Below are 15,526 nucleotides of genomic sequence, written 5' to 3'. Positions count from 1 at the left end.
TTTTTTTAATATTGCTTATTACTTACACACATTATAGACTACTATAATTCAATGTTAGGCTGCATTGATTAGGTCAGCCGGAACCGGGAATGCTTCCCATAAATCCTGATGTACTTGTTACATCATAAGAAGGATGGCATCTACGCTAATATTAGTCTCTCTGTTTATCCCGAGGTTTACCGCAGTCCGCCGGATCCAGGCCGTATCCAGATATGATGAAGGACCTGCGCCTGGACACGATGACAATGCAGTCCTGAAGTGTCAACTAGTCTCTCCTCTGTGAAGGCCTCCTTCCCTTCCCTTTACCTCTGTACAGATAAAACGTTGTCGGGATTTTTCCAGTTCATGTGGCAACGCGGAAGCGATAAAAAATACTGTAGTATAAATTTTTCAAGGCTTGTACCTTGGAACTTATTCCAGGCACTGTTTTGTGCAAATGAGCGGCACATTAAGGGTTTTCTGTTTACATTAAGAATGGTGTCGTGTTAGTGGCCCCTAAGTTAATAACTAATGATCGTTGAGACTGAAGTGAATCAATCAAAACTAACTTTACCTAGACAATAACTTTATTCTAGAGCTGTTGTAAAGCCAAAACAATCTATTACTTTAATTTCCTATTATCACTGTAAAGCTGCTTTGAAACCATATTGTTAAAAGTGCTATATAAATGAAGGTGACTTGACTTAACTTGACTAGTTTTTTTTTTTTTTGTGATTCTCAATTTATCCAGAATCGTACAGCTCTGGTTAAAACATTTCAAAACGCACCTGCATAGTTTTGCATTTTGTGACTTTCCGTCGTCTTGTCGCGTTATCGTGAACCCAATATCGTGTATCATCTCGTCTCGTGAACTAAGTGTATCGTCACACCCCTAGACTTTACTCCACATAAAAGAAAATAATTTTCTACATAATTTATCCACTCCATTCGATCCCTCAGTACGCTTCTCAAAGATACACCAAGATCTGAAACAGATCGTCTAGCTTCATGTAAAGCTGTGAATGTCACGGTTCATAAATTTATTGATTCCTTCTTGTCTCGTGTTTCTGTTGTTATCTGTGTGGGTGTGTGTGAGTGGGCGTCACCACTCCATTCTGCTGATCAGCGATCCTGCTGATCAGCGCTCCAGCTGATCATTATCCACCCACCAGCTGCAGCTCATCCCATTCCCTATTTATACTCACTGTTTTTGTACTCTCATTGTCAGATCGTTGTTGGATGTCCTTCGTTGTGTGTGGTTATTCCTTTCCTGTCGGCGTGTCAACTCGTGTCTTGTTTCGTGTTCCCTGGGATTATCACTGCCGTGGATTACCTCACTTCACCTGGACCTTCACTTCACTTCACTTCAAGACTCTTCACTTGGGACCCTGACCATCTTGTCCCTGCGCTACCAGTCTTGTTTTGTGTCATCTGACCGTGATCGTTACATTAAAGATTCTTCACTTGCATTATTGCTTCTGTGGTTTTTGCCGTCACAGTGAACTAATGTCATTCAGCAGTGTGGCATAGAAGTTGGCGTCGCAAACCAAATGAAGGTCGAGTGTGTCACACTGGGACAGTTTGTTTAAGCTAATATGCGGATGCGTCTTGCCCAAGCACCTGCCCCATCTTCATTAAATCCTCTCTTGACATTTACTACCACAGTAGAATGAGGCAGTTCTCAGGTCAGAGCGTCTAGCCAATGAGGAGAGAACGTTATATGGGTGCTAGCCATGCTAGAGGGGCCAATCTCTTTAGGGGCACTAGTGCGCATCTGATGAGGTCTCTTTATATTCTACACATTTAAATGGTGGAAATACCCCGTATGTATGCATTGTGCACACACACAACACACACAGAGAGAGAGAGAGAGAGAGAGAGAGAGAGAGAGAGAAAGAGAGAGAAAGAGAGAGAAAGAGAGAGAGAGAGAGAGAGAGAGAGAGAGAGAGAGAGAGAGAGAGAGAGAGAGAGAGAGAGAGAGAGTCATGCTTCATGAGTCACCTGATTTACTCTAACCCTTGACAAGGTAATTTAGCTGTACAACAATCTGTGGCCAAATTTCTTATTTTGCATAATGAGGTTCCTATGAATACTTAGAAGATAGTTTTGGGGGGGGGGGGGGGGAATTCTCCCTAAATTTAAGCCGTTTAAAGGTCAGATTAGTATCGGACTTGAGTAAAAGTGAGACTTGATTTGAAGGAAAAGGACTGTGTTTATGTGTGTGTGTTTAATTCATGTGCAAAGGGAGCTCTTTGTGCCTGTCATGTTCTTTTTTTGTGTGTGTTGTGGCAGGGCAAAGACAGGAAGTAATCACCGTCTGAGTAAACATGGCCCAGTCTCCTGAATGACCCTAATCTGCCATGAGACATTCCACACGCCCCATGGTCTACACGCACACACACACGTGTGCACACACTAGGTTCAACATATATAGATCGACACAATTACGCACACAGCTTGCCATCAAAAAACCCAAACTCAGCTGCTCAGACTGACAAATCCCAGTCCTGCCCAAACCAGACCTGATATGCAAGATATAAAACTAAAACTAGAACCCAGCAGTTGGTTTCCCCACGACACAATTTGAGAAGATCCAGAGCCGGTGCCATACTTGCTGTTTCCAGACAAACACACACACACACAGTTCTAAGAGCCATGCTAAACTACACCCTGCTCGTTTATTTTTCTAATTTAGCTCTACAAACCGGCTATGACGTGAGGTCAGGGTCCAAAATGAACTTTTTTTGCCACACCTGCCAATAGTGACTGAATTGACAAAATGTACCAGCCAAGAATGTTTTTTTTTTTCCATTATGGCAATATGATTATTTAGATTTTTTTTTTTACTTTCTTGCATAATAGTGAGAAACAGCACATTGGCTATGTCCAGACTTCAGGTAAAACTGGCCCAAATCTGATTTTTTGTTGTTGTTGCTCATATGTGACTCATATGTGAATATACATATATATTTGTTAATTACAGTGTGAACAGCACAAACCACATTTTCAATTCTGATTTGTGGTTGTAAATTGGATACAGATCTGATTTTTGCAATGTGACCTCAGCGTGAGCAGTCAATTTGAGATTCATTGACTTTTACATCACTACAGATCAACATTCGACATAATTTCATGTTGGAATTCACATATTGGTTATTCTTTGGTCATCTCTAAACAAGCAAAAACATGAGGATTGTATCGTAAATAATTTAAAATGTTGCCCTCTTTCTCCTCATCCTTGTCCTAATGACATTCTCACAAATTCACCGGTGTCCACTGCACATTAAATAACCCGCCGAAATGAAAATTCACATCATTTCAACTTGACTTTCACATAACACAGAAGTTTTTGACTTTTTCAACTTTAATTCATTATATGCTGGAAATCTTGAGTTCATGAGAGATATGCCAATGTCCAATTTGTGAACAAACTGTTCTTTTGAATGAGATCTTGTCAATGAATCAGTTGATCCAGTTCAGAAAACAGGTATGAATGATTTGTTCAAGAACCAGACTGATTAATTTATGTAATGCGATAATTCAGATGCAGCAGTTACAAGCCCACTGGAGGGGAAGATTTTCATGGAATAATGATCTAAATTTTTGTTTATCACACAAAGATGTCATATAGCCTATAGCTCAAAATAATGTATAGCTTAAACAATGAGAAATATGAACAACTTTTATACCTTTATTTTTTGTGTTCCATCGAAGATAGAAAGTCATACAGGTTTGAAATTGCATAAAGGTGAGGAAATTATGACAACTTTCACTACACTGTGAATTATCCCTATTATCTATGTACTGTATGCATGTATGTATGTATGTATGTATGTGTTGATTGATTAATTAATTTGACCAGACATTGGCTTTTTTGGGCAAAAAAAAACTATTATTACTAAGGCTTGGCGTGTTCATTTTAGACCCTGCATGGGGTGCAGCTAAGAATAATGATGTCTTCAAGGTAAAAGGAAGAAATGGGTGGCATATAAAATACTGCACAAAAAAATTAAACATGCTCATTCGAAGTCTGTTTGGCTCATCAGTTCTGATCTGAAATGCATTCTCTCTCTCTCTCTCTCTCTCTCTCTCTCTCTCTCTCTCTCTCTCTCTCTCTCTCTCTCTCTCTCTCTCTTCTTATGCCTTAAATCCTGTTAAGTTTTTTTTTTTTCAAGCGTGTTTATTACAGTTTGATTGCAGACACGGCCATGTGAATTTATCGATCTCCTAATGGCCTGTGAATGGTGGAGTGGCAGTCAGGCGTAAGGATTCCCATTTAACCTCTGCTTATTAAACAGGAAGTGTGCAGGGTAATGGCCTGAACTGGGGAGATGACTGGAGCAGATAGGCAATGAATCTGCATCAGATAGAGGGATGAAGAAATAGATAGAGGATTAAGGGCATGGAGGGTGGAAAGGAGGGAAAGATGGACAGAATGAAAGGCTAGATGGAGAAGGATGAACAGATAAAAGAAAGGAAGCATGCAGTGAAGGAATGAAAGACCATTAAAGAGATGGCAAGAACACCTAGATGGGAATAAGGTGCGTCGAGTCATTAATCAGCCTCAGTCACTGAGCATGAAGGGCAGAACACTAGAACCCACTCCGACACTGAGGACTGCCCCAGTGCACTCATTCACACCCACACAACTGCTTCACAGCAGGAAAAGAATGGCACTGTGTGACCTCTGCAGCAGAGATGCTATATTAAGGCAGAGAATGTGTAAGGCTGAGGAGAACTTGATGTGTGGATATATGCAGATTCGAGATCGAGGTGCAGTTAGCTGCTTAATTCACTGCTTGCTGATTTCAATTGCTGCCCTGGGATAAAGCAACCTGTATCTGCTGGTCTAGAATCATTTTCTCCAAACAAAATCCAAATGGTTGCACATGGTATTATTTATTCAACGGTGTAATTTATTGAAAAAGATTTTAAATTGAATTATGGTAGCATCAAAAAGTAGTCTGAAGTGCTAGTACATTGCAAAAAACAAAACCAACAACAATAAAAGAACACTTATGCCTGCTCTTGAGTCAATAAAAAAAAAAACCAAAATATTATTCGGAGTGTTGTTTTGTAAAGGATGCTCAAGTTGCATGATCTAAATGTGAACCTTACTGACTTCACAGCTTTACTGTACGTTCACACCGCCACCTAATTGAGCTTCTAAACCTACCGGAAGTCATTCATTTTCAATGGAAGCTGGCTTCTCTCAGCTGCAAGGAGCATCAAATCCATCGGCATCGCGTTTTGAGCGTCAATCAGAAAGTTGAAAGTAGCTCAACTTTATGGTAATGAGCTATGAAGCGGTTCAGCGGCAAGCAGCGGCAAAAGCCAGCAACCAATCGGAATATAGACGTCCTCCGCGCTGGCTGATTCCGGAGAAACACACGATGTAAACTTTCGTTCCTACCAAAACATTATTTCAGATAAAATGGAGGAGAAGCTGATAATCGCTGTTGCTGGGTTTCCTATCATTTATGATATGACGTTGTTTGCTTATAGGGACCAGTTACAAAAGAACGAGGCATGGGATAAAATAGCTGGGATAGTTTACATTTTTGTTCCTAAAGTTGAACTTATTTTAACTTGAATGACGCGTTTATTAAAACGCTGTGACATGCGCGAGACGCGGCAAAAGACACAAAGCTCGAGCACACAGTCTAGCGGGTGTTTATATAGTTAAATAGAAAAGCAGTGAAGTGCAATGCAAAAACACCAATCTCATGTGACATTTCATGTTGTGACACTTCTCTTCTCCCTGCTACGTCAGAGCAGCCAAAGCGTCAACAAGCTTCCCCGTATTTTTTGACAAGCGTCCTTGACAGGGTGTCCAGAGCTTCTTTGCCGCTCAAGTCGGCGGCGGTGTGAACCTACAATTACTCTGCAGTTGATACACATTCCACCTATGACGTCATACTTAATTTGACGAATGAAACTGAGGCTGTGAAGGGACGGAAGTCTAGTGCATTAATCTTGAGATCTTTGGTGTCTTTTAGCTGACAAAACAATTAAAATACATAGAATGGGCATTTTTACAAAGACGTTGCACAACCTGAGCGATCAAACACGGAGACATACAACAGTACAACAATTGCTGTAGCCTACTTTCGTCTCTTACATTGATGTTTTCATTTGCGTCCTAATAAATATGCCATCTACTTTATCCAGTCTATATCAGGGGTTTAATACAATCTGGCTCAAAGTCCTATTAGGCTCACATCCAGGACAATAATGCAAGGAACAACCAAATAACAATGTCCTTGAATAATGGATTACAGACCACCATGCCAGGTTTAGTAACACCAACATCCTGCTCGTCTGGGATGATGTAAAGCAGATAGTGTTGAATGGTAACTGTTCTTTATGCTAGCACTGGATGCTGTGTGTATTGTGTATTGTGTACTGTACATTTCACAGCTAAAGCAAATTAACACTTTTTTGGCTGTGGTGCTGTAGATTCAGAAGCAGAACAGAAAATATGTCAAATATTTTTAACAGTATTCTGGCAAGAGAATGCAGAGGTTCAAGAGGAGTTATCCATCATGAAAGTCATTCAGTTCCAGTATTGTTTTTTTTTTTTTTAATGGAACCGAATTAGAATAAGAACTGGTTCTCTGTCTCAGATCTCAGATCAGCTAGTGCTGTTCCTGAGGGAAAGGCTGTACCTAGACCTGTTTGAAGGACATCTGTAGCTGTCAGTGGGGCAGTTAGTGAGCTAGATCTGTCTGAACTGGTCTGTGCTTCTGTGTGGCAGCTCCCAGAGAGAAAGAGATGAATAATAAATGAGTGCGGGAGACAGAGAGGTAAGGAAACACAGAAAGAGAGATTCCTATTGAGTCTGTAGTATGTCTTCAGGTCTCACGGTAACAGCTAAACAAATGTTTTGTAAGTGTCTGCTGAAGCTCAAACCTGTTTACAATAGCATAGTGTGCTGACTCGCTTCCTACTGACTATAGAGGCAGCTGTCTTCTAAAGATGCTATCACATTAGCGAAATTTTGCGCAAAAAAGGGTCAATTGTCTTTGTCAATGGTGTAGTGATGTATGAAGCACAGCTCTCACAGAATCACTATCAAACCAAGCAGCTTTCTTTTGGTCAACGGCAATGCTGCAAATTTGTGTAACCATCTTTAAATGGTTGTGAAATTCACAATCTCATGGATTCCTACTGATGACTGGATTTCGCCTGCAAAATAATTGCCGTACAACAGTAAATGGGACCCCACCCTAACTGTCATGGCACCATATAAGCGCTTTACATAATAAATGACACTAGAAATTTTATATTCACATTCGATTTTAATGTAATCTTTAAACCTTGTAATCTATAAGAAAAGTCTCATAACTTGATCTTCTGTATTTGTCTGAACCCTGTCCCTCCACAATCGACTGCAAGCTTGTACTCATTTGAGTGCAATGCTCACACCTCAATGACCAATCAAAAATTGTTCAACAGAACCAAGTCCCGAACCAATATTTTTTCTTTTTCTATAAACTGTTACACTCGAATGTATGTAATAATATGGAAGAAAAGATCTGTCACCACTTTTGTTTCATCACAACCTTAAATTACATTGTACACTCAAAAATACACATAACTACTGTTTTCAATATTTAATGAAATATAGGTTTTTTAAATTTATAATCAAAAATTCTCCTGCTTTAGTCCTCTATCTTGGATATATTATTCATGGAAGTCATTACAATGCATTCTAGGATTGGCTCATTGGCCAAAGTGAAGTAATCTTAGAATACAATTAAGACTACTTTTTGGAAGTCAGGTGATGGTTTAAAAATGCAATAAAAATGGGTCAGAACAGAGCAAATGTGTCAAGTTGGCAATGAAGTAAACGGAGAGAGAGATGTGTCCATTGTCCATGTGTGTGTAAGAGAAAGAAATACACTCACCTCTCTGAGCATGGGGTCAGATATGGAGCTGAGGTTGACCGCTCCTTCATAAGTCAGGTAGTAGAAGACATTGAGAGCTCTGATGGCCTCAGGTCCCTGCTGCTTGTATCCGAATATCAGATCAATCCACTGATGCAGCTGACAGGACACAAACTCACTCTCCAGAGCCTATACAAACACACAGGAGATAAAACTAATGTCATTCAAGCTCAGTGAAACAACAAGACAGAGAGAACACCCTGCCCAAAAGAACTACATCAGATGCTGTAGGTAAATAAATAAGCTAAATTGGGGGTAGTTAGTGAATAAGACACAGTGAAATACCACATGGCATGACTGCTTAGTGAATTCACCACAGATTGTGATATATGTGTTATTTTTTTATTTTTTCACATGCCCAACAACTCATGGAGAATACCTCAGAGAACGTAACCAAGTAGCATGGGTAACGGGATCTGTCAAAATGTGCTTTCAACAGTCACAAATGACATAATACACACAAATTACAAGCATATGCTTCCAGGACAGAACCACTGGAGCAAAGCAGATCGTCTTACATGAGCAGGACGAGATATCTTTGCTCCTTTGTTTAGTCGCATCCTCAGTGTGCCATGGGGCGTCTGAGAGCGTTGTTGTTTTCGGAGCTATGATTGTTCTTCGACTGTCATAACATCGAAACACAAGCTGTTTCTCTCTTCATTAGCCGCCAAAGGAGGGCCTCTGTTTATGACTGCTCATAAAAAAAACAGCAATTGTGTTAATTTGCTCAAAGCTGTGTGGGCACAAAGGCCTCTAAACGAGCCCAAATGAGTATGAGAAGAGCCTTGATTGTCATTGCTGCCTTGTGTCACATTAATTTCGAGACAAACATTAAGCCCTGCACTTAAACAGCAATTTATATTATTTAAACGCTTACCGGAAGGGTCTTAGCATCACTCATTTAAATGTGAATTCGCTGACAGCTAATTTCGCTTAATTTGCACTCCAAGCTTTCTTAATTAGAACTTTAAATCAGAAGGGCAGTGAGAGATGCTGTAAAATGGGGCATTTTGCAATACGACAACAGGTTTGACAGCAAACTGGTTCAGCTCCTGTGCAATAATAACTTCATGAGTGATATTACACGATAACAAAAAGTTCAGAGATGAAACCTAAAACCTAATTTCTTAAGAAATTAGACATTCTGTTTGTTTGTTTTTAGCTTGCACAGTGTGTATGCTATGGAAATTCACACAAAGGTGAGAAATAATTGCTTAGTTTATAATCAGGACGGTACTCACTACTGCTCACTCTATATTGAAATTCTACATTAATATTGTAAATAATTTTTAGATATTTTTAAATATATTAATTTATATTATTAAAGAAATATTAGATATAGATAATCAAATATTAGAAAAAACATTTAATACATGTAATTTTTTTTATAAAGGGTTTAATATTTTTCTCTTTCATTGTTTTACTACCAATGCATAGCATCTATCAGAAGCACTTGCCTAAAACATGCAGATTTATTCCAGTTAATCTATTTGTCTACAATTTTATTAAAAAGAACCTGTTCCTCTGAGTCTTTGGAGGGATTTTTTTAGTTTATTATGTGGATGGATTGACCCCGCATTGTTCCGCGACTTGTCTGTTTCCAAACTTAATACAGGGGCTGATGGACATTTAATGTGGGCCTCCATCTTGTGTCAATCAGCGAGGGGAAACAAAGAGGGGGACGATGTTATTGGACACCAACTCTCCAGAGGACTACCTTTATGTTAATCAAGGAACTCTAAAATCAGGAATGAGATGGGAACCCCGCTCAGGGAGACCTGACCTCATCAGAGATGCAGAGAGCGTTTGGTAGGGTCTCCTGAGGCAGGGGTGTCACTCTGAACCCATGCTATTTCATCAAAAGAGGAGGGGGAGATGTGTACCTACAACATTAGATTCCTTTTTAAAAATGACTACACCACTCACGTTAACCCAGGGGGCATGTGCGTATATATACAAATAAATGTAAGTGTTTTTGCAGTAAAATGTCAGGTTAAGATGTTTAATATGACAGAAGACTCTTTTTTTTATAAATGTGACTGTCTCTTACAAAGCCAAAGCCAAGCAAAAAGAAAAAAAGTTGTAAAAAAGTTACTGATTTACCGAAACAAAACGAAAACCAAACCAAAAATATAAAGCCAAAACCAAGCTTTTCTTTTTTCTTTTTCTTTTACTGATTGGCCAGTTTACAAAACAAAACACATTTTAAAGATTTCTAAAGGATCGGAAACAATATTAATAAATGTGTGGTGTTGTCTGCCTGTGCAGATTTTTAAAATAATAGTTTTAACAGGCATGACAATTTTGTAATTATTGACTCATTCTGCTGTCGTTTCAAGATTGTATATCTGTTGCAGAATACACAAATAGAAATATTTTTATGAATTGTCTTTCAGAACTTGCTATATAATGGCAAAGAACACAAAAAAGTCTCATAAAACTATAAAAACAACTTTTGGGACGACATGAAGATTATCAATAGAATTTTTTATTTTTTTTTACTGTTCATCATAAAATGCTATCTTATGCCTAACGCTTAAGCCTTTGACAACTTATATATTTATGGTCCTTTTGGAGCTTGACAGCTTTAGTCACTATGAACTACTGTTGTATGATTATTAAAAATTTCCACACAGAAAAATATCAGCATACGGGTCTGGAATGACACGAGGGAGAGTAAATAATAAAAATCTTATTTTTTTTGGGTGAACCATTGCTTTAAATTCATGTATATGTACAAAAGAGGCCCAGGAGTGTGTAAGATGCAGCTCATTAAGACTGCTCATATCTGGAGAGCATTATTGATGTGCCAATTAGTAGATGCAGTATGTCCCATAAAATCCACTGGGAATCATCAGCATTATGGAAATGTGTGTGTATGTGTTTGTGTGTGTGTAGAGGTACTGCCGACTGTGGGGTGAGGTATCACAGCTGCTGGATCAAAAAAATGGATTAAATTTTATTTCAGCACTGCTTTTGTACAAAGGAGAAATGCTATAAACGCAACAAAGAATGAATTTGAGCTTGGCTGAAAACAAAAAGCACTTTGAAAAAATTGTAATGGAATAAATAAAGCAAATATGTAAATTTAACGTGAACAAATGACACCGGAAACTAGCAGATTTAGTAACTTATAATACGGACAAATTTGGCAAAACGGACAAACTGTAAATGTAAAAAGCATATTTGTGTAATGGTAACATAATCTATTCTCTTCTCTAAAGGAACCAAATTACGACCAAGTCTCAACTCTGGGAGTATCTGAAAGTTATGGAAATGTCATTTCCAAAAAACTACTTCAAACTTTAGTTTTATGTGCAAACTGACAAGCTCATTGAGACATAAAACAGCATTGAAGACTTTGTTATAACAGATCTTTCATTTTCTTTTTACAGAGAAACCCTATGGTACACATAGTACTGTTAGACACTAATGATACTTTCAAACATGTCTTTTTACGAGATGGATCTCTCTGAGCTCTTTATGACTTTCATTGACCATTTCCCTGTCTTTAGCAGCCCTTTAAAAGCATTTTAAGGACTTAGAGGTAACCTGTCTGTGGCCATGTTAAAATGTCACATAACAAATCAATCTGGCTGTTTTGCATTAGAATACAGGGCTGTCAAGGGAGAAGGAGTGAGATAGCGAACACACGAGCAGACAGGATTATTTCATTGGCAGCTGGATTGTGCAGTATTGATTAAGAGAGATTATTGTGGCACTAATCATGCATGTGGACTGTGCGATGAGACTATGACACAGTGACAGACAATGCAAATGAAACCCATGAGTCTAATATGGAACAGATTGTGAAACTCAAACTGTGAAATGTTGTTTCAACTCAAATCAATATTTCATGTCTATTTATTTATTTATTTGAGAAGTAGTCGTGTAATAAGGATATCATTCAGTTAGTTGATCTTTAACGCAAAAGTATCCCATTCTGGGCTAAGACCAGGGACATGATGTATAAACCTTGCACACGCACAAAAAAAGCCATTGAAATGTGTGTACGCAATTTTCCATGCACGTATCGGGATTTAGAAAAAAATTAACTAGGTGTAAATGTGCGCACCGTACGGAGACTCTAGACTGTGCATACATACTCTTTTACTGGAGTGAGCGAATTAATGAAGCAAAACAGTATGATTTAAACTCTGTTTTACATCTGATATGATTATTTCATTATTGGAGTTAAGCATGGAAATTTCGTGAAATCTTTTTCCAGAAGTTACAATATTTTCATATGTATTTAAATAGAAATATTTGTAGGGGATGCGCTGAAATTGAACACTTTTCCTATGGAATGATGTGTTTTAATGTTTTAACTACAGCAATGATTGCTTGGTACATGATAATTCCGCTTTGAATTGTGTTCTAAATAGCAGAACTCATGTTCTGAGATAATATTTGCGTGCGAATAATGATCAATGATGCGCAATAACTCCGTCTAAGCAGATGGCTTAGCAACATAGACATAAGGCCTATAATGACCGACACTGAAGGATTCGCTCGGTGATCGAATGGTCCACTGGCCGGTTTGAATAAATCCAATGACAGTAGGCTGTACAACCTCTGCTGCACGCAGGTGTGCTGATGCTGTCCTGCACAGACAGATAGTAGCCGAATGATAACCATTTTCGGGGTCTTCCCAATATTATGAAAAATACTATTCTATTTGAAGGATAGATTTAGAATTAGGAAACGGTAAGATATGCGCATTAAAAACCATCAAAAACAAACAAAACATCCTAAAATGTACGTTTACCTTACAGAAAAAATTGCATATATTTGATTTAAATTTGAATCAAAATAGCCTACTATTTGGCCAGTGGAAAAGATTGAGAATAACTCTTCTCTGAAAAGTATTTTATACGATATTGATTTATTTATTCTAAAACAAGGCAAGGATACTGAATGGTTTTTAGTGATGTAATGTAATGGCACATAGTCCTTATCTCATATTTTCCTAATGTCTTGCATCATTAAACAAGTATCACATGGATGGGAATATGCATAGAAATGATCTGCAGATGATGTTATGTATAGTAAAACAAGGCGTTGTAAGCTCTATATATTCATATTTCGGGCTGGAGATGCCTGTACGCACATTCTTCCGGGGACTGGGTTTTATAAAGGGAATTTTGCGCAGGTTCTGGCGTACACATGGTTTTATAAATCGGAAAATTTTGTGCACACGCAAAAATCTAGCTTTTGTGCGTACGCACACTTTTAGGATAAAATCTACGGAATATTTTATACACGAGGCCCATGATCACATTGTCAGCATTTATTTTACAATAGCAACCAGGTGACTGTACTGACGACAGCATAAATAAACTTATACCATTCTTTATCTACATATTACTTCTTCCACACTACACAAGCAAATTCCTGCACACTGTAAACCGTAATTGTTATTGAGGACACCTGTAATGATAATTATCAACCAAAGGGGATAAGCAATGTCAGGAGAAATGGCGATATGGGTGTGACTATACTGCATTTCTGAAATATACCCGATCACACATACCCGATCTATCGGGATGTGCCCAAAGCCGAATACCTTATTCGGAAAGGCATGAATAATGACTTTAAAATGAATAACAAATTCAATCGAATAATAGAAAATGCAGTCATTCCTTGTTCTTATTAATCAACTGAATAATCAACTAAAATGACAATGTAATAGTTAGTGTGTAATAGCGAGTGAATGAGTAAAATCAATGAATGAAACCGTAAATCCTCACTGTCCATTCTCGTTCGTCAGTGGTTGTATGTACAGTACTGTGTTACTGGGACTGAAAATAAACCGCCTGACCATTCAAAGACCAAATGAGATGTTTTTCTAGAACGTGCAGTCTAGAAAAATGACTGACCTGGAACCACTGATTCAAGATCAAAATCACGGATAAGCTCTGGTAGTTATTACTTCACTTCCCTATATAAAACTAATTCCGTCTGAATAGGCCTAAAGAAGAGCCTATAATTAGAGGTAGCAGAACAAGACCCTGCATCCCAGAATGCATCTGTCTGAGGTGCAGTGGAGAGGGAATTATTTGGATAGCTGTTCAAGAGTGGCAGGGCCTCTAAAATGACTGATTCACTCTGGTTAGAGTGTGAGACGAGCATGTGTGTGTGTGTCAATGGCACACAAAGAATGATTAGAATAGATGGCTGTGTCAATTAACTTCTACTCTGAGCTCCTTAAGTCTATAGAGAGTAACTGATCAGGTAATGATGTATTCTTATTCTGTGAGTGAGTGTGTAGGAGAGAGTGTGTGGTAAATATTACACTGGGAGAAATAAGAGTTTAACTTAAGTCCTCCTGTTTATTTCAAACAATGGTAAAGGTTTAAAATAAGGTTCAATTTGCATTAGTTAATACATTAAAAACTAACAATGAACAACACTTACTTTATACATATTTATACTTTATAAATATTTATAAATTTACTATTGTTCATTTATGTTCTTTCATAATACATCAACTGTCGTTAATGTAAACCTTGAAATGTTAAAAATGTAGAAATTAACATCATGAATGAACAATGCTTTTGCAGCATTTATTAATTTAGGCTAGTTCATGATATCTATAGATTAACTATAATATTAACGAACTGAACCTTTAGCCAAACAGTCAATGGAACACTGAGCTCTACAAACTAATAAAAAAAATAATAATAATAATACATAAATAGCTAAATAAACAAATATATATATATTTGTTATATAAGGGACTAATTATCTCATGACCATAATCCCAATAATTCAGTTTAAAACTAGATTCTGTTTGGGATCAAACTGCTGCTAAGATATTAAAACATTTCGGTTCCACTTTCACTCACAAAAATGCATTTCCCTTTAAAGTTCAGTTACTGTCTTTGATCGGTCATCAATAAGCACATATACATTAAAAAATTAGAGACTGAAAAATTACACTTGACTGTAATGACCTTTTCTGTTTCCAGTGGAATGCATTATTAACCCCAGAAAAGCCCAGGGCAATGTCATACATGAGTATATCATTCTCTGCCTATTACGGCTGGGGTACATGTAAGGTGACCCTGAGAATCCCCAGAAGTTTAACAGGACAGAGTCATATGAAGCAGCAGTAAATTAAGATGCTCTGCTGTTGGTGTGAATGTTGATATCTAGGGTCAGTGATTTCCATGATGGATGCCCTAAACTTGTCGTCCTTGTCGGGGCTGGTTTGAAATGCAGACGGGGTGAGAGTGATTGTGTGTGTGTGTGTGTGAGAGAGAGAGAAGCCAATGAGTTGCACCCATGCTGAAAATTAATTTCTCCATTTATTCACAGGGCATGCTTGAGTGAATGACTGTGAAGGAGAAATCCAAGGCTAAGGTGCATTTCTTCCTATCCCACAACAAACAAACGTGCTAGCATGCACATCAACAGGCTGGTCTTTCAAACAGGAGAAGAGAGGAACTTCTGGAGCCTTGTAAAGTGGGCGAGTGAGTCACAGTATTTCACAGGCTCTGCTCTACTCCCTACATTACATCACACAAGAGGAGGGATCATCATGACAACACAAGCAGATACTGTGCAGACGCATGCACTCTATTCCACTATCAGAA

General features: G+C 38.1%; 1 protein-coding gene across 2 annotated transcripts in view; it reads right to left on the bottom strand.

The window, feature by feature from the left end:
- Window positions 1-15,526, bottom strand: part of lrba (LPS-responsive vesicle trafficking, beach and anchor containing) — a 295,618-nt gene that overhangs the window by 27,472 nt on the left and 252,620 nt on the right. For both annotated transcript variants that reach the window (XM_077203247.1, XM_077203253.1), the window contains exon 47: window positions 7,890-8,057. In XM_077203247.1, coding sequence (XP_077059362.1) covers window positions 7,890-8,057 — 168 coding nt within the window. The remainder of the gene's footprint in view (window positions 1-7,889; window positions 8,058-15,526) is intronic.

This window comes from Siphateles boraxobius, unplaced genomic scaffold, assembly GCF_051911475.1.
Source record: "Siphateles boraxobius isolate OS27281-9 unplaced genomic scaffold, OSU_SipBor_1 119, whole genome shotgun sequence".
NCBI classification, from domain to species: domain Eukaryota; kingdom Metazoa; phylum Chordata; class Actinopteri; order Cypriniformes; family Leuciscidae; genus Siphateles; species Siphateles boraxobius.
The sequence above is the reverse complement of the archived record's forward strand: the minus strand, read 5'-3'. Positions and strand labels throughout refer to the sequence as shown.